At 42.2% G+C, this 20,107-nt stretch overlaps 1 protein-coding gene across 3 annotated transcripts in view; it reads right to left on the bottom strand.

Moving 5' to 3' along the window:
* Positions 1-7,040: 7,040 nt before the first annotated feature.
* CCDC88C (coiled-coil domain containing 88C) overlaps positions 7,041-20,107 on the bottom strand; it is an 88,754-nt gene continuing 75,687 nt past the window's right edge. For 2 of the 3 annotated variants that reach the window (XM_072338549.1, XM_072338552.1), the window contains 8 exons: positions 19,573-19,662; positions 17,990-18,231; positions 14,068-14,247; positions 13,588-13,656; positions 12,748-12,816; positions 11,698-11,999; positions 10,534-10,749; positions 7,041-9,313 (listed from right to left, as the gene is read on the bottom strand). In XM_072338549.1, the coding sequence (XP_072194650.1) occupies positions 8,306-9,313; positions 10,534-10,749; positions 11,698-11,999; positions 12,748-12,816; positions 13,588-13,656; positions 14,068-14,247; positions 17,990-18,231; positions 19,573-19,662 (2,176 nt within the window). In that variant the 3' untranslated portion in view covers positions 7,041-8,305. The remainder of the gene's footprint in view (positions 9,314-10,533; positions 10,750-11,697; positions 12,000-12,747; positions 12,817-13,587; positions 13,657-14,067; positions 14,248-17,989; positions 18,232-19,572; positions 19,663-20,107) is intronic. The other variant, XM_072338551.1, reaches the window with a different exon arrangement.

The following is a 20,107-nucleotide window of genomic DNA, read 5'->3' as shown; positions in this document are numbered from 1 at the left end:
ACAGCTTGGATGTGCTCCAGGAGTACCCATGGCTAACGTCAGAACCAGCATCAAAAATAACTCCTCACTGCAAACACGCACAGGGCTCTGCAAGGTATGAAAGGCTACCAGATGGCAGAAGCCTTCCTTTGCCAGGGCCTCCGACAGAGCTAAAATCATCTGCAGGGTTAAGGACCTTGCCGAGCTTCTGAGCAAAAAAATATGAAATACTCGAGCGTGGCCTAGAAAGGCAGCAAACAGCACAGAGCTGCCCTCAGCAAGGCTCACTGTGCTCCTCACAGACAGGGAGAGATGCAGACAGCAAACCTGGCTGGATGAGTGAGGCACAGGGCTGGGAACACAGCCAGGGGCCGAACACCTGTGCAGTATTGAAGGGTATGAAGGCTTGGTGTCAGACTTAGCAGCACTGCCCAATGCTCTCCCTGACTTGCATTCAGCCTTAATCACATGGACTGGGATCTTTCAGGAAGCAAAGAAAAAGTCGCTGTCGGCAGTAAACCACCTGTGCTGCAGCTCTCAGTCATGTTGAAATGTGAACATGCTGAGCTGTGTGTTAGATGTTGGATGCAGGCACTCAGAATACCCTGGAAGCTGAGCCTCGGCCATCAGGTGCAATCTGTGTTTGAAAAGGCAACACTGCAGAGGCCCAGATGGTAAATCAGGCCTTGCAAGGGGAGCAGAAAATGGCACTTCCATCAACCTCCTTTTCAAAACATTACAGAGCAAAACAAACTCCAGGGAAATCCTGGTTTGGTTTACTTTCATCCAGTCACTACATTCTGCTTTTCTCAGCACGCAGGTGCTGCAGGACAGATTGTTGAAGTAAAGGAATTTGGTCATCCCCTCCTCCCTTGTAAGTAGCAGAAGTGCTGCAGGGCATGGCTTCATCACACACAGTGGCACCTGGGGATCTATACAACACTCTAAAAGTGAAGAGAAATGACTGCTCCGTAGCCTTTTATCCCTATAAATTATACAGCAGCTATTAGAGCTGAGACTGAGGGTTTGGAGCTGTGCAGTCTGAGAGGTGGCTTCCCTGCACCCAACAGCTCCCTGAGGAGGAGAAGCAAAGGGAGGTACTGGGCTCTGCGCCTGGAACCAATGGCAGGATGGGAACAGCTCAAAGCTGCTGAAACAAGGACCTGCCTCTGCTCTTCCCTCTGCTGTCCTGGTACTATCTGGAGCCCACACAGCCCTGTCTCTGAGCTGCTGAGGGGTGGCTGTACCACAAAGCCCGACATGGCAGCCGCCCGTGCAAGTGGGAGCACTGCTCCATATTTAACTGCAGCCCACACATCCTGCTTTCCCTGTCCTCCTCCTGCATTCTCTTGTTTCTTTTCTTGTCCCAGCCATTGCTTCATCACACATTATTTTTAATTTCTTCCACAGGTCTCAGTTTTTGCTTGGACAGTCCCTGCAGACAGATGCAGCCCTCAGGCACACACTCCAGCTGCTTTGGGAAGATGTGTGGAACAGAGTCCTAGAGCTGCTCCAAAGAATGTGCCAACATGGTGACCTCAGCTCCAAGATTTCCTGGTGGAAAACGCCATAGCCTAACATACACCTCACAAACACCAGAACAGCTCCATCATGCAGGCCCCATTTCTACCTCCAAGAGGGACTGAAGACTGAGGTGATACAAAATCTCCCACAGGCAGAGATCTGCATGTTCTGGTTCACAGTGCTGAACAATGAAAAGATAAAGAGAACAGAGGATGCAGGAATTTCTATTAAGTGCTATCAGAATGAATAAAAATGTTTGCCATAATCTAGGAGGCAGAGGCAGTGAAACTGTTTGCAGGAGCTCCTTGTACAGGACAGGGTGGGAGATCAGGATCTCCTGAGTGGGGTTCTGCTAACATTGATGTGTTTGCTTAAGTAAACAAGGAAATGGATCCTTGCTCATGGGAGCTGCATGTGGAAAACAACTCGGGAAGCCAAAAGAAGCAACAAAATTCTAAAACAATGAAAATTATGTGGAAAAGTGTATTGTATCTAAGGCTCAATAGAGACAATACTACCTCAATATGCAAAATACAGTCCTTTTAAAATGCACCTGTCAACTCATCAATAGTTTTAAGAACTAACAGATTCCCAAAGAATGTTAATAATCAAATGTATCTGCCAGCCCTAAAATGTCTGCTCGTTCAAAACTGTTGTAAGATCTTACATAAAAACCCTGCTACAGCTTACAGAGTTCTACATTCATCTTGATGAAGACGCTTTTGAAATATAGCTCAGTAACTACGAATAAGTAAACTTTGAAATTCAAAACCAAGAATTGCGAAGAACTTGGCTCCAGACTTTGTGCAAATGAGCATCTTGTGCACCACAAATGCCCACAGTCTTTTGTAGCAGAGAGTATATTTCCTGCCTGAGACTTGGCTAACGCTTGTCATGAACACATGGTGAAAAAGAGCAGTAAAAGTGAGCTAAAGAAGGATGTGGGGAACAGGCACTATATGAGAGAGCTGTGACTGCACTGTGTGCTAGAAAGGGGTATGAGGGAAGAAAAGCCCCTGAAATTAATGGCTCTGCAGGAATAGCTGGGGAAAAAAAAAAGCATGAAGCAGGAGAGAGAAGGGAATGTTTGCTTCAACAGTTGGACAGAGAAATAGCTAAGGAAGCATCGGAAAGCACTGAGAACAGAAAATGGGGTAGGATCAGGAATAAATATTGACCTCAAGACTTGAGAATGTGAGCGAATAGGAAAGCCTGTCAAGGGTGGAAAAGTATAGCAAGAAAAGAACAGCAAAAAAGTGCCAAGTTATCCTCACTGATAGACCACAGAATCATAGAATGGCTTTGGTTAGAATGGACCTTAAGGATCATCTAGTTCTGATCACTCTGCAGTGGGTTGGTTGCCCCCACCATATCAGGCTGCCCAGGGCCCCATCCAACCTGGCCTTGAATGCCTTCAGGAATGGGGCATCCACAGCTTCTATGGGCAACCTGTGCCACTGCCTCACTGCCCTCTTGAGTAAAATGTTTCTTCCTAACATCTAACCTAAAATCTGTAAGAAAACAGGGTACAAAAAGGTGAATTAAGGAGTAGGAAATAATTAATGCTAATGATGAGGTGAAGAGTAGAAAGGTCTATCATACTGGAGAGAAGTCACGATGGAAGGAACATCAGAGACAAGATGGGCTGAGCCAGCTTGCAGCAGCTGGTTGCACTGCCTCAGCTATAGGACAGGATGTAGCAAGAGGGCTCCTATATTTGCAGGTGGCATGCAAAGGGTTTCCTGCTAGTACATGCGTGATTCTTGTTGGCAGAAGTGGTTACTAAGGGCACACAAAACCATTAAAAATATACTGTTCCCCATCAGACACACATTTCCCACTTCCTTTGAGCCCTTGCTACTCAGGTGCAAAAAACACTACAAAAAGCAAGAGAAAGTGGCAACTGCAGAGATCCTCAACAGTAGAGTCACCAGGGCTGCGCTGCACTCCTCAGTGTACACATCCGTGTGTCCAGCAGATGCTGATTTAATCTTGTTTTGACAAGAGTGATCTAAAACTAACACAGTGGAGGAATATCTTTACCTGAGTCAGAAGGCCTAATAGAAATGGATAAATAAGCAGTGCAGCCCTTCCCCTTAGACAAAGCATTCTACCTCTTTGCTTAATTTCCTTATGGACAAAAAAAGCTATGAATGAATTCCAGAGACCGAGAAAACTGCTGGTTACCAAACATACCTTAATTTTAGCTAAATCCCAGCTAAAGCAACACAAAGCCTACCCCACCTGGCTTGTGCCTGCCCTTTCCTCCATTTGCCTTTTGCACTGCAAAGAAAAGATGCAGAAAAGCATTTTCATGGGTTTCACAAGGAACAGATAATTTTAGTCAGAGATATTTAAAGCAGCAAGGAAGCATAGCTTTTCATATCCCATAACCCTCCAAGCTCTCCGCAGAATGGTAAAGCAATCAGGTTAGAAGCACTGCAGAATGCTCACTTTGGTCATATTTTCCTGCTTCATGTAGAAAAACTCCCTCTTCCCTCCAATGCTGAGATGCCTCAGCAGGTCCACTGGGGAGTTGTGCTTCCCCATCTGGAATACCCTTTTTGATCTTTCATGCTTTCCCCTTAGCAGCATGTTCCCAAACACCAAGCGCTTGGCTTGGTAAAGTAAATGCCAGTAACCTCTTACACTTCCAGAGTATAACAACTACTAGAAAAAGTAGCTGACCCAACCTCACCTTAGTGAGGTCATCATTGCTTTGCCAGGTTCAGGGATTTTCACATGGAGAAGGTACACACACTGTTCCCTGTGTAGCAGGCAAGCTCCATTTTGGATATGAAGGAGCCAATTCCTGATGTTGGAGAGTAAAGGGAGCCTTTCCAAATTTACTTGATGATGGTAATTTAGTAATTTAGTTCTCCCATAAAATTCCTCATAACACAAATCAAAAGCATTGAAGTACCATATTAGACTGATCTATTTGACTCCATAATGGCCCACAGCAACAGATTCCACCTACTGCTTTATTTTTCTTTCAGATTACCACAGGACATCCCTCTGTGCTTTTCAAAGGCTAATGGCAGCACTGAGACCTGTTACTTGTCCTTGTTCTGCTACGTAAGAACATATGCTACATACTTCAGCATAGATTCATCATCAGAGATACAGAATCCTCACTTGTAATCTTTCAATAAAAAATATGTAGTTTAACTGGGGTTGATCTGAACAGCATCTGAGAATGGTACAGAGAGCTGACCTTAGTTTCCAGGGCATTTTGTGCTTTGTTTTAGATGTGTTTAAGTTCCTTGTTTCTGTGCAATAACGACGTTTCCATGGTTCTTTCCTCAGCAGAAATCAATTCCCAGCCAATTGACTACAAAATGTCAGGGAATCGCTCCTCCTACAGATTCAGCATGGGCTGCCCCAGCATTGTGCCACTGCTCCCCATGTTACTCTCTAACAGGATTCTTCACAATCCTCCAGCTCTGCACCGAGCTCAGCTTTGCATCACATGCCATCAGCTCACACTTTGCCATCACAAGGACCCAAGCTACTCTTTTAAATAAGACTTCCATGTTTTAGAAGCTTTTAAGCAGCATCTTCACTGCCTACTGTTCTCTTTGTACATTCAGAGAAATCTTTGGGCCCGGAAAAACACCATTTAGTTCAGTTCTCTTAATCTCCTGTCAGTGCTTTCTTAAATCACAGTAAGTTTCTTACCATTTTCCAGCTGATGCCACTCCCCCCGTTCTCATGACTACAGTAAATTCTATTATTTGTCTTCTTGCAGCTTCATGTTTGGATCTCAATTAACTGAGATCAGGAAAGTTCTATTTCCTTCTCAACCAGCTGAAGAAATCTGATAGGAAGGAGGTTTCTGTAACAAGGTTTCTCTATGAAGGACATGGGTTTCAGATTCCTTGATAAGAAGATACCTCAGAACATGAGCTTCCCCCCAGTACTTCGCACAGCAGCTGTTTCTCTTACTGCAGGCAGATTACTGTTGTCATGCAGCATGCAGTTTGTTTCCTCACATTAAAGTGACGTGCTGACTTCAGAGAAGAGGGTATTGCCAACAGCACAGGCCCTGGCCTTTCTCAGAAAGCCATCCACTACTGGCTCCTGCCTGAGTAGGATCCCCTTCCAACACGCAACCTTAAATAGAAAATAGGGTATACAGGCTGCATACATGGGCTGAGATACTTCATTATTGAACACCATTACTTGAATTGTTACACACAGAACCATTTGTGGCACTACTCAGCACAGATGACCAGCATTCCCCAGCCAGCAGGTCAGCATCAGCCTCCTTGCGCTTTCCACCCAGAGCTGGGGCAGCCTGGCATGCACAGCTTCAGGCTCCTGTGCAGAGGTGTCCCCATTTCCCAAAGCTCAGCACACCACATTGTCACCATTTCACCATCATTCCCCTTTTCTTCTTTTTAAAGGAAGAAGCCTGTGCTGCTTGGGTAGATCTGCCTCTGCCACTTCTCTTCCAGAGAAGCCCCTTCCCAGCTGCTCCCATCATCTCACACCACCTGGGAGGCACTAAGCCCATCAAAGAATAGTTCAAAACTGTTAGTTACTGCGTGCCGACCGCAAAACAGCAGCGGTTGTCACAGCAGGACAGTCTCCTGTGACAAAACTTTCCTTCATGCTCCTGGGAGCCCCAAGGCCTCAACACCATGTGCTTCAAGGAGCCGGAGGTGGCTTCAATATTAACCAGCTGATCTGTGTTATGAAGTCCATGCTTAAAACCACCCCACACTTGAAAAGTACTTACTATGTAAGTACTGTTTTTATTCAAACTCCGTAGGGCTGAGGAAGTAAATAAGTGTCAATAATTCTGAAAGTGACAATTAATTAAGGTTTAAGTGATCAGGTATTTACAGCAAATTGCATCTGCAATCACTGACAACTCACAGATCCATTCCAGCCTGCTGGCAACCAGGTGCACATCTCTAACAAGGAGCTGAAACCAGAGGAACACCTGACTTTGTCTTTCACCATCAGAGAACAGGCCAACAATCAAACAGGGAACTTCTGGAAGAAGATTTTGGGTTACCAAGAACACTCCGTATGTTAAAAACAGATTGCTGTATAACACACCATCTTAACACTGCAGCTAAACTTTGGTTTGCAATTAAAATAGCAGAGAAGGCAGGAAGTTCCTTTTGCTATTGTCTTCAAATTCAAAGATGAGCAGTTTCTGACTTTAGTAATGCATTCTGGGATTAGCTAAGCACGAAGCTCTTCACAAATGCACACTTGGTGAAAACAGAAGCATGCTTGGTGCTGTCTGAAGCAGTCAGGGCAGCTGACAAGTCTGACGGTCTGATTCTACTCTATTTAGAAGACTTAACTTGCATCACTGGTCTTCCTGAAGTTTTCAGCAACAAGGCTACAACTAAACTTTCAGATATGCCTTCTTTGGCAGCACTATAAGAACAAATGCAACTCTGTTGCTCAGAGACACGAATCAGTGCTAAGGTTTACACAAAATACTGCAAACAGAGCTCCGTCCAACACCGTGATCCTGGTATATTTTCCAAGGAGAAAAACAGTACAGCATCAATCCGTGTTATTTTAATCTTTATTACAAACAATGTTGTAGTTTCCAGAATGGGATTACTACAGACCAGATAACAAAAACATCCCGAGCTGAATCGATTTCAGTTTTCACTAGATTAAATCAGAATCAGAAAAAGAAATATTACCGGGGGGAAGGGGAGGATTTAGTCTATTCCAAGATAAACAGCTTTACAAACGTGAAACAGAATTCAAGATATGCACTTCATCATATATACATAAGCAACTGATGACACTCTGGACAGAAACGCACAAGGATCTTTCCTGGGTATAAATAGATTTAAAAGTATATTTCTTACACGTGTATATAAAATTATTTTGCTTTCTATTCTGAGCAAAGTTCTTGGAGACAAACAGATTTCTAAGATGGAATCCCACATTTCATTTAGGATGTGGGGTGCCACACACACAGATGTAATAATACAATTTACACAGCATTCCTATACAATACTTGAGCTCCTTATATACATACTTACAAGTCACTTTTGTACATGAGATGTCACTCGTAGAATTCAAATGACATCTCCCCTGAAAAGGCTGCATTAGTTCCAGTGTTTGTGTAGAAGTTTCCAAAAGCAGCACCACTTGGCTTTCAGAGACAAGGATCCACTGAGCCGCAGCTCTATAGGGAAGGCAGTGGGGTGGTAGCACTAGCCCTTCTCTGTTTATGCAACCCCAGTGGGGAAGGTGAGGATAAAATCCTTGAATTCTATACGTTACCTCTATAAAATGTGGCTGTGGCAAGGAGAATTCATAACAGATTCATGGTTAAAGCCACACTTTTCTTCTTCAGCTTTCTCTTTAAGCTACATAAGCCAAGCATCTGGTTATGCCTTCTGGGACCTTTTCAGTGTGGTTTAAGCTATTTATCAAAAGCGGAGCTGGTCTCAGCACATATCTATTACCTGTGAAACTTCTTTAATGCAGGTAGGAGGGGTGCACAGCGCAGCAGTGACAGAGGATCCTGCTAAGCTGCTCCTATAGATGGAAACGCTCAGCGTTTGTGAAAATCAGTTCCCAAGCTTGCTGTGGGACTGGATCAAGACTTCATTTCATTTCAGGCACAACAGTGTCAAAAGATGGGCTGGGAGTTTGCTCCTTGTTTTTCTTAATCATATTTTGTTAGAAAACAGTACCTGGAGAACATTTAGATCAGCATTTAGATCAGCATGCAGGTGATGTCACAGCGCCTAGATAAGGACTACCCAACATCAGCAGCGCTGAACATACATACTATGAGCTGCACCCCAGGTTACACACAGCCATACTCATACCAAACTGTCTGCTGATCCCCCTGGGGGTCTGAAGACCCAGGAGTGCTGCTGGAGCTGCTTCCTCTCACAGGCTCCTCTAAAACCCCACAGCTGCCATCTGGCACCTTGCCCTGGCACTTGGTAGGCAGAACATCACCCTGGCCTAGAGAAGCATTTCCCTCGGTGCTGGTGGAAACAGCTCTGGCACAGCCTACTGTGGCCACCTCTCCAGTACGAGGGGCTGGCTTAGGCTTGGTTTTAGAGGGAGTGTGTGGTGTGGGTGAGTAGTGTTGCCCAGGGTTCACTCGCTCCTGTTGCTGCACATTCAGATTGCTGGTGGATGCAGTAGGTGAGGCAGAAAATTGGTGGAAGGAGAGCGGCCTCTCATCCTTTGGTGGGGCCAGGGACAGGCGCCTTGCATCAAGCTGCCGACAACGAGAATCAACACCTTGCAAGGAACCTGCCGCCTTTGCTGACTGGGGCCTCTCTCTTAAGGTTGCCTGGGAGCTTGTTGGTACAGAAGCTCTTGAAGACTGACAGACAGAATCCTTGCCCCCACGCAAGTCTCCTACTGACTTCTGAGGGCTCTCCTGCCTATACGCCTCTGGGCCGGTGGCTCTGAGGAGATCTGCAGAGGCTAAGCTGAACGCCCTGCTCAGCGATGTACTCTTCCTGCCAACAGACCCAGGCTGCTGCGGCTGCGCTGTCTGCCGCATACCACTGGTGGGTTGCTGCTGTGGCATATGAGGAGGCTTCAGGGGCCCCTGGGAATTGGCCAGTGGCTCAGGTTCGACTTGTCTGAGGTTTGGCTTCATGTAATTTCCAGGTTTAGCTGTTCTTACTTCTTCACCAGTGGTGGCCATCTTTACAGCTGGAGCAACATGACCAGCAGGCATCCTGGTAGCCTCCTTTCTTGATGGTTGAACCAGTGGGTTCCCAGTAGCTGAAGGCTCATTTGCTTTCTTAAAATAATCACTCAGCAAATCATCTCTGTTACTGGAGGTGTCCTGTGAAAAAATACACACGTGCTACATTAATGACAACACTTTCTGTGCAAAGAAATAAGAAAAGCTTTTCATTCAATCTTCCTTCCCACTTATTTCAAGAGACTCAAACCCCCAGATTTTATGTTTAAGTGTGGAATGGAAGATACAAATGCTTACAATGGATATAAATTCAAATAAAGGGATAACATGCTCATCGTAAGTAATTGTGGCAGCCTAGTTTGCCAGGTTAATTGTCATAAATCTGAAGAATTTTCACCTCACTAGCAACCTGGGAGGCAGCTTTTTTTGCTTCCTTTCACATCAGCCACTATCACTGTAACATCACTATTGATACAAATGAAATCACCCATTGGTTTCAGCAGATATCCATCATGTTATCCCACTTTCCAGACTACAGTTCCTCTGGGTAACACTCTACCATAGTATGATGGATATAAAAAGAAGAAAAAGCCTAGCTAGCAACAGAAGTTTCATCACTTCTGCCTTGATTTTCCTCCCCTCTCCCAGTCAGTACACCACATACGCTAAAAGGTGCACGTACAACGTAATGAAACGTGTGTTACAAAATGGAAAAATGACTGCTTGTCCGTACCTAAATTGCAAACTTGAAGTCAGACAATTAACCTGGCAGTAAAAGAAAATGAGTATTGAATATTTCATGGGGATGGTCCATGCAAATAAAAAATAGTCACGTTTGATCAGCTGTCATGGACTATTAGTATGAGGCATCCTCGTAACAGTTAAAAGCACATGCTGTCTTCATGGAATATGCTCTGATAGAAGCTCATGAAACCTACTTCTTCACTCTTCTCTAGGGAGCACGTTAAAGCTTAATCTATTCATTTAATTAAAGTTTCAACCATTTCTTCCAGTCACAAAACTCATCTGCTGGAAGTGAATATGATCAATAGTAATAGCAGTTGAAATGCAGCTGGAAGATTTCTATGCTTAACTAAATGTTATGGTGTTAAGGTTATTTTTACTTCACTTTGAACTGCCGTTATGCACATTAACATTACAGAATTACTCATTCTCCAAAAACATATGTGTTCATGAACAAGCAGTGGAAATACTTTACGAGCAAGTAACGCAAGTAAACTGGCAGCCTTAGTCTTTAAGTAACAGCTGAGAGTTACAATATGCTTTTATAGGTATTAATATGCTAGCAAAAGCTGTGGTAAGTTGAAAGCTGTTGCCTTCGTAGCAAGAACAATGGATACCCTGGGGATATACAGTGAAGTGGATCTCCTATTTCCCCTGTCTGTTCTGTGCCTCATGCTGTCGGGACATGAATGAATGAGGAGTGATTCGAGTAACTGCGAAGGTTCGTGACGGAGGGGAGGACATAGGGTGTAGCAAGAGGGATACACTGCATCAGCTTCTAACAGAAATTGGTGCAATGAAATCATTTCACTCTCATCTAAACTGCGTTGACGCTGAAAAGGAACAAGGATAACAGGGTGAAAATGGAGACGTGGTCACGTAGGTACAGACAACAAAAATCACATTTTAAACGTCTAAAAGCTATGAAATTTATTATAACTAAAGAATGGGAGGAATATTTAAGTATTGCTCTGAAACTTCAAGGACAAGAATTGACTGATGCCATGGAACAGTACAGCTCTGCTGAATTCAGTACTGTTACCAAGGCATTCATTAAACAGAAACACCCGTTCACTTACATTACCAGGGAATTGTTCTTAAGATATTAACGTGCTTAACACTGCACCACTTCACCACTGCACAGTGTATCCGAGCAGTAAACAAATGCCATTAAAAAAAAAAACAATAGCCTTCCTTTCTGTCCAAGCACTTTGGAGCGTAGCATACTTGTACAGCGGCTGAACCAACAGAAGAGCATCAGCCAGCACACCAGCATGGTGTAGACACTGCAAATTTCCTTCAGCAAGAAAAATATTATCAAACGCAACGATGGCCTTTTCAGATCAGGAGACCATTTTGTAACTGCATACTCTACTGAGAACTACTGATAGATCTCATTTTCAATTAGATTAAACAGCTGAAAAATCACAGAAAAGTATCCATTCACAGGGAAGAATAGCTGGAATTCAAAATCGATGACATAATACATAAACTCAACAAGAATTTGCTTTTAAAAAGCTCCAGTTTGATACACAATAGTTGCAGTGAGTTATCTGTCTTACTTGCCACAGCCAATGCAGCAGAATAAATCAACAAGCGCTGCCTAAAATTAACCAATTAATTCTTATTAACCAGCTATTTTTCAAGTTTCAATACGGAGAAACGATAGTTCTCTGGAAGTCTCACACGTACAAACAAGGATCTCCCGTTTCCTGGTTTTCCTATGCCCTTATGCCCCTCAGTCAGCTTTGAGCAGTTTAGTGGCACCGAGAAGAACTTACGCTTGGTGGAGATAGCCTGTTACTCTCTTCCAGGAACTCTTCCAAGGTTACCATCTCACTGCCAGGCGAGGCAGAGCGCTGCCTGCCCGCGTAAGCCTGAGATGGAGTACTCTTCTGAGGTGTATCATGAGACACTGAACCATTTCTGTGGAAGGAGGACTCATATCTGTTGCTAGGGTCTATGATGGCAGAAGCAGAGTGAAAGGGATAGCGGTCTCGGAGCAAGGCTGGCACCTCCCTGCTTGGCACCATATCTTCACTGCTGAGGCTCTCAGTTCTACCATGGATATAATCTAAGGAACCTGCGAAAAATCATTAATATCATTAGAGACACAATTCTTCCCTCTGTTCAACAGATTTAATGAGGTAGGAACGTTACGACATAGGGCTATTTCCACACAGACTAGGGAGCATTTCTGTCATTACTTTCCCTTCCCACACAACTCACAAAAAATCAGGATTAGTAAACGTCTTACAGTATTTTCTATGAGCCCCCATGCTAAACAAGCACAGCTACTTTCCCAAAGAACAGGAGTAATACAGTTAATCTGTGAGGCCTCTTTGCCATCTCTGCCCCATTGATCTCTCAGTCAAGACTATGTGATCTGAGAGCCAAAACCTGGCAGTGGGAAAGCTGAAAGTGGAATTTTCCACAATACCTGATCTCATTTACCCTTCAAAGACTCAGAATTTTACCAAGTCTGGCTGCACTGATTACAGTACAAGCTGTGTAGAGGAAGAAGAGCAGAGTTTTGTTGCTGTAAAAAGAACATGAAGAGTAGCTTGTTACTTCCCACAATACGATGCCAGTCAGACTGAGATAAAACTAGACTGCCTGCCTTAAAAGTCACCACTTGCCAGAATCAGACTTAGAAAAAGACTTCTTGCCAGTAGTGTTTTGATTCCCAAGACAGCCATGTCCAGATTGTATAGTCATTACAATTTCAAAACAACGGTCTCCAAGTTTAATTGGATGGAAAACAGCACTTTGCACACAATTTCAAGTCATTTCACTTCCTGTTTGCTAGAACTCAGCTGTAAAAGCTTTACCTTTCAAATTGAGTGGTGAACTACTGCTGGATGCATTTCTACTGCTCTCTAGACTGCTTGGCCTGGACACTGAAAAACATGAAACAAGCATTTAACAAACAGGTCTGAAGTTCTGCTGATTTTCTAGAATAGCTGGCTGCAGCCTGCTTTCTGAAAATAGGACTTGTACAACCGAGTCACTTTGAAAACATTAACAGTGTGACATACAGACGATGAACAAAATCTAGACAAAGTAGAAACCATTCCCATTTTTCAGGTCAAGATGCTCAGGATGATTCCATTTTTCTCACTTTTAATTTTTGCACCAAAAAATACACTTTTATAACAACTATAAACAAATTGACCCAAATATTGAATCAGTTCGTATGGTAAGCCTTCCATCTCTCAGTTCATCTCTTTGGAGGGAGTAGGCAATGAGCCTGCAAGTGAAGTCTTGTACAGATCTTTGAGCATGCAGTGCTGCTGTTAGACCACCATTCCCACCACGCATTCTCTCTTTCCCCTCAAAATATATATTTTAATTTATTTTTGATCTACTTCCTAACAGCATCGTTCAGATAGATCAGCAACAAATACGTACAGCATGCATTAAAGAGTCTGCTGTTAAGGCAAGGCAATTTGTTTCAATGTCAGCATTACTTCTGAAAATTCATTTCAGAAAAGCATCCATTAAAAGCTTCTCAAGAGAAAAGAATAAATGTTTAGACCCCAAATCCTCAAGCAGTTTTGCACTGATGCTACAATATTTATCTAAAATGTTTGAGGATAGCTCACATGGATGTAAATAAAATAATTCTTAACTTAGAGGTTTTAGAGCATTTCTACATGCTACAAGCTTACCATGCTGTCTGGTGCTTGCAAACTCTACCTCAGGGGACTGTTCACATAGATTATCTTCTGAATTAGAGCCTAAAAATAACACAAATTAGTCATAACATGAAAGATAGAAAGTAGCATTAAACACAAGAAGATCAATCCTTCAGGTCAGTCTCCAACAGATTCTAGCAAAGTAAAAAACTGAGACGATCAAGTGGATTTTAGAGCCAGTATTGGAAGAGCAGCCAATTTCTAACCACTGCTATGAGTCACTGGGCAGAGAACCACAGTACAACTCACTAACAGCCAAATGCAGTCTGTGGAGTTGATGGCATTAGAAGAGTAAAAAAAAAGCTCTGTGTACGATCAATTAAACAGATAAAGTCAGAGTGAAAAGATCTGTGCTCTTTTCTCCACTAATGTCAAGAGAAGCCAAGATTTAGTCAAGAACAAAAAAGTAGCCTGACTTGTACAAACAGCTAGTAGATGAAATGCAGTGCACACCTTTTGGCCTGCTCGGGAGCCTGGAGATGGGGGTGGAAGTGTGCAGGTAAATAGCTGAGGTTGAGCAAGTCTTGGGACCCAGCTCCACACAAGAGTGTTTGGTCACAGAGTCTGCTGAGATTTCAACACTATCACTGCCGCTCACATGATGGGAATTCCTCTTTTGTTTCAGATCCATCGCTGAGGAGGGAGAGAGAAGTAAAACGAGTGATTGAAAAATAGCATTCGGAGATGTGTATTTATCTTCCCATACAAACAAGACAAGCAGGCACAAAGAAACTGCACAACAGAGGAGCGACGTTTGCAAGCTTTCCCATAACCAGTTCTGTACTGAACAGCAAATTTCTGCCACCGGTTTTTCAATCATGTGTGCTCTCTGTAAAGTGTGGGAGTGACAAGGGCTGCTTAGTGCCAGTGGGAGGGATGGTATTATACATGCAGGAGTTACTGTGAAATGAGGAAGAAAAGGAGCAAAGACATGAACGCAGAAAAAATAACTGAGGTGTGAAATTCCCATAATGTTATTCCTTACAGGTATATTTTGTAAGCACTTCAGTAATAAAAGAGAACAAGGATGGAGGGACTTGCTCAAAAGGAAAACGTACTGATTTGGAAATTAACTATCATGATTTGCACATTAAACTAACTGCTTTCAGGTTTAGATCTTTACTGTAGTAACAGCATGGTCTCTTCAAGGTTAAAACTGCTGCTCTTGCAATGCTCTGCTGCAGAGCCTTTTAGGTGGAATTCATGGGATCCTAGCATGCGAACAACAAAAATGACCTCCTAGAATATTACTTAAATTCAGAAAGCTGGTGACATCTTTCCTAGTGATGAGGTAGGTCACTTCATTTCTTGTAACGCTTTAAGGCACCCATAAAACAGAACAAAATTTAAGGCATTAACTCCAGGAAGTAGCTTTAATGAGATGCAAGGTTCGAGGTACTCATACATTTTTAAGGAATATGTGCCTAACTGATTGTGATTAGAAGCTGAAAACAGCAGATTGCAGCGGTCAAAACAAACTGGCAGACAAGAGAGAGTTCAAAGCGCAGAGTAGCAGCAAAGCTGTATTAGAGAAAGCAGACCAAGTTACTGTCATATCAGATAACTCCTGGAAGCTTACTTCAGAAAAAAATGTTCTATCCGACAGCCTGTGTGGGCTCCATAACACAGGGCCTGCACTTTCTCTCAGAACTGAAGTTGATGACACTCTTACTGGGGTCACCACTGGCTAAAGCCTGGCATGCAAAACCACATTTCTAATTGACTTTGAAAATGCACTTAACGCCTTTCACAGATGCCAGAATTATTAATTGCCCTTGACAAAGACACTATAAAATCCCTAACTAGGCAGCAAGAAGCTTCTGTGTCAGTGCTCTTGGCTGTATCACTTCTAGGAGTAAGAGACTAGATGAGAGACAGATCCTTTAGGTTTCTGCTTGTATCCTCATCTATCACAACACATTGCCTGTGCTGCACACACCTCCCTCTCCTAACACAGAGCAAGGATGGAAGCCACAGGTTCGTTTCAGAAGCTACCAGCTAATGACTACCACGCAGTAAGAACTCTATGCAACAAATCCATGATGAAGGTTATTTCCAATATTATTAAGAGAACAAATTTACTTTTCCAAAAAAATCTCTAAGATGGAAACAGCAAAGATTTAAACTTTCTGCTCCATTCAAGATTAATTTCATAGCTCTGTGGTCTTCCCAAGTAGCACATTGGGATGCAAACATCCAGACACCTAGTGGGAAGAACTTTCCCGGTATCTTCCACTCTATATTCAAAGTTAGGCTACTTATAAAAAGACAATGATGTTAAAAAAAATGCCATTATTAACAATTAGTTGTGCAGAGCATTGGAAAACTCTCAAAGTTTTGAAACAGTTACATATTATATTTGCATTTTAGTAGGACTGTGACGTTGCAGAAAGCAAAGCAGCAGCAAATCAGTTCAACACTTCAACTGGACACGATGCAAGTACGTGACTGCGAGGAAATATCCAAGCGCACAGCAACTTCACTTACTTATAACATGCACCACAGCCAATATACATACGCAAACTGTATGCCATGAGGTCCCCTAAAATTGTGCTGCATTGAAGAAATGATCCAGTGTGCAACAGTGATTCATCTTCTACAGGAAAACTTAAGTCCATGTTCACTAATCTGTGTTTGTATTTAGAGTACTGTAAAGGCATGCTGAGTGTTTCTATCAAGGTGTGTGTTCTTTTAAGGCACGTGGGTTTAAATGTTTGTCAGAAGTAAATGAAGATAAATACTAAAGAAAAGGTGTTAGATATCTCCCAATTCCGAGAAAGAAAGAGGCTCATTAGGAGAGGGCGGGATGTCGGAAGAAGACCAGAACCGGAGCCGACTAGAGAGAGACTGGTGATTCGATGGAGACTTAGGAGACTTTTCTTTATCCTTGCTTTTGCTTCTCAAAAAGGCAATCTTTCTGCGCTGTGCAGCTAAATTGTTATCACCCAGGTATCCCAAAAAGAAGAAGAAAAAAAAAAAGTGAAAAAAGCCCATGTACATACAGCTCAAGTGTCTTAAAACAGATTAAACACTGCACAACCAGTAAGGAATGACAAAGGATAAACAAAGACTAACACATCTATTTCGAGGACTCAGATTAATACATAATTAACCACAGTGAATCTAACTCATCTTAATGCACGGATTAAGAAATATACATAAAACATAAGCAACTTCATTAAGAAATAACTGTTAGAACCCCCACAATGTTTTAATTAAAGGACAAAAATAAAAAACCAAACAGGTCTGTGTGCTCCTTGGTGATTATATACTCAGATCTCCTTGATGTTTCCTAGGCTCATCAGCTCAACGCATGTTTCACTTAAAGTCTCTGGGGCTTCATTCTTGACTTCATCTCCAGCACTTGGTGAAGGCCTTTTTAGTGGAAATCCAAGCCCAGATTTCCAGGTTGAACTTGAGATGCACACCACATACTTACAGCATTTCCCAGAACCACATGGATGATTTGGATTGTGCACCTTTTAAAGTGAATCAAAGGTCTCCAAGAATGGAGAAGAGGAAAGATAAAACCCAATTAAAACAACAAGTACCAAGCAGATACTTGTAGTAGTACTTCCTAAAACAGCAACTATACTCCTTGTCTCACCATCTTCTGTCTTCTCCACTTTCCAGCAGTGAAGTAGGATATACTACATAAGAATTAAGTTCAAAACTGCTTCCAGGAGGACAAAAAACTGTACTACAGAACCTGACAAAAGTGATCTCAATAGAATAACTAAAACTTGTATTTTCTTCAATGGAGACTACAGTGTATTTATTTTGAGGAGCTTTCTTTTAAATTCCCTGTCACTGGGAATAGCTGATCTACTACGCAGAGTAACTCTCCCAGAGAGATCATTCTGTCTTTCTTATTCCTTTTAATGTTTCAAGAATTATTTCATCCTTTTACATTAAGAAATAATTAATTTGATCCTGCGTCAAATCACTGCATCATCCTCCAAAATAATAAGGGTACCATAAAAAAGCATTTTCTACGTGATTTCTTTTGCATGTGCGCCACCTCCTGGCAGCAGCTGCAGGACCAGCCTTATCTACTTGAACAACAGATGTTAATAAATAATGACCATAAAATTACATGGATCAGCTTTAAACTGCTCAGCTGCAAAGTCCCCGTGAACAATTTTCATCAGCTTACTCGGTAAAACACAACATAGTTAGGTCAACAATGAAACCGTACAAAATGTGAAGGGAATAGAAGTGGATAAAAAACAAATCAAGCACCAGTTTACTAAAAAAAAAAGAGGCTTAAAATAATGTGATGCAGTATCAATATATCTTAAAAAAAAAATTAAAAAAAATTTAAAAAGCACCAAAAACCTGTTTGGCTCATAAATTTGGGCTGAGCATTGCGTACCTTTAGTTGCAGAACCTCCAGGATTCTCTCTTTCTTCCACAGAGTTTGACCCTTGAGAGGTATTATCCTGAGATTCTTGTTGATGTTTCAGTTTTTGTGAGGCACATGGAGAGTTTACTGTCTCTGGGGATTCCGAACGCCACGGAGGACTCTCTGCTGCTGGCTTCAACCGCTCCCTTGCAGACTCCTTCTTTGGCTTGATTAGTTTGACTAAGGCCCTGGCTCCAATCCAGTGGTTTTTCCTGATAAAGGAGGTTTAGTGAACAGGATTCAAAAAACGCTACATGAAGTTTACAGCTGTGCTAAAGCCATCAAGCTTCGTTCTCATTTTTTGTTGTCACAAACTGGTTGGGAAAATGGAACGTGAATTTTTAGGATTCTCTCCTAAGGTCTACATTGTTCTACAGAAATATTTTTTCGGTATGAGATGAGAAAATAAACTGTTCCCTTAGATAGAAATCTAAATTACACACATGGACTTACACAAGACATTTCAACTGCAAGAGGAGCTCTACTAAGGTAAAGAGACCAAGAAGTGAAGAAAACTGCTTTAAGGACAATTTTTCCCCTTTGCTAAAAGCATCAGTTTGATCTACGTACAGTGAAATTAGCTCATGTCTATTTTGTTGTTAAGCAAGTCCTTTCTCTCTGATGGACTGTTTATATTCTGTGCAACAGAAGCTCTTGAAACTTCTGCTGCTGCTCAGTTGTACATACAGTGTCCCTGCACCTGTCTGGGATACTAGTCCAGTGCTGGTCATGAAGCAGTTTCAAAACAAAGGCAAGAGACTGTTTTGCATAAAACTGTCCCCCAGCAGGAGCTGTAAGATACATCACCAATCATCACTCATCAGGATCTCTTATCTTCCATCAATTCAGAGCTGCTGTGGCAGCAAGTTACATATTTTGAGGCTAAAGCAAGAACCTGACCACCAGCTCAGCATTGTTTTAGCACTAGGGCTGAATGATCAGTCAGTACTAAAGCTTCTTAGTCTCTCCTGTAGTCCTTTCTTCCCTTCTACAAAACCACAAGAAGGATATCTTCAGTACATCCGCGTACAGTATTTCACTTAAGTTTCATACACCACAGTTCTTGGAAAAACGCATGCATCTTTCTGTTGGAATCATTTTCTGAATTAGGGCACAGAAATTTGTACCTTCTGATACACTTTTGCTGCTTTTAGTTATGGGCTTAAGTCATCACAGAACTTCAGAGCTCCTTAATGTAACTATTGTGCTGCCATGCAGATGTAAAACAAAACAATCTCAGAAGAAATTCTACCTTCTCAAAAGCAAAAAGATGAACACGTGCTTCTCAAGGCCTGTGGTATTCAACAGGGCAGAGTCTCTTCTCCAGTTAATACTGTTTCAGATTCCAGTACTAAGAGACAGAACCCCATGTGAGGCACTGTGATCTGGGAATGGTTTGCAGAGTGAATGCAAAGAGAGAAGTGGAAATTATATCTTGTCCTCAATTGAGATGAAATTCTGATGAATTCCAGTTATCTCTTGCTATAAAGAAGCCTTTCTCATCCTAGCAAATCTGTACATCAATAGCAAAACTGAACACAAACAGGACTTACTTTTTTGGAGTAGGATCATAAAACTTGTACTGATCCATTATTTTCTCTTCAAGTTTTTCCTTATGTCTCTTTAAGGCATTTAGTTTATCACTGTGATAGGAAAAAGCATATTCTGAGTTACCTGTATGAAATCAAGCACAAAAGGCCAAAGAGAGCACAGAAACTGAAATATCCTCCTGTCACATCAGCTTCAGAGCACTACTGAGTTCATTCACTATATAGAAAGGTACACAAGTCTGTGTAGCTTGCTAGTGAGTGAGTGACGTTTGTGCAATAAGCACAAAAGGTGAAAGAATAACAATAGATTTATGTTTGATTACTCAGTAACAACTAAAGTAGCTTTTTTGGCCAGTGGATGTTAGGATTAATTTATTTTCTTTTAAATTTGTTTGCTGATTGTTCATTCTTATTCACATTCCACTGACACATCACTGACAGACATAGCCTTACTTAGGAAACTGAAACACAAAGTTAGTAAGACTAGACTCTTGCTGCAACTCAGCCCTTCTTCAGGTTCTTCAAATTTCTTTGAGAA

The sequence above is a fragment of the Excalfactoria chinensis genome, chromosome 5, assembly GCF_039878825.1.
Source record: "Excalfactoria chinensis isolate bCotChi1 chromosome 5, bCotChi1.hap2, whole genome shotgun sequence".
NCBI classification, from domain to species: domain Eukaryota; kingdom Metazoa; phylum Chordata; class Aves; order Galliformes; family Phasianidae; genus Excalfactoria; species Excalfactoria chinensis.
Note: the sequence above shows the minus strand (reverse complement) of the source record. Positions and strands in the feature narration are given on the sequence as shown.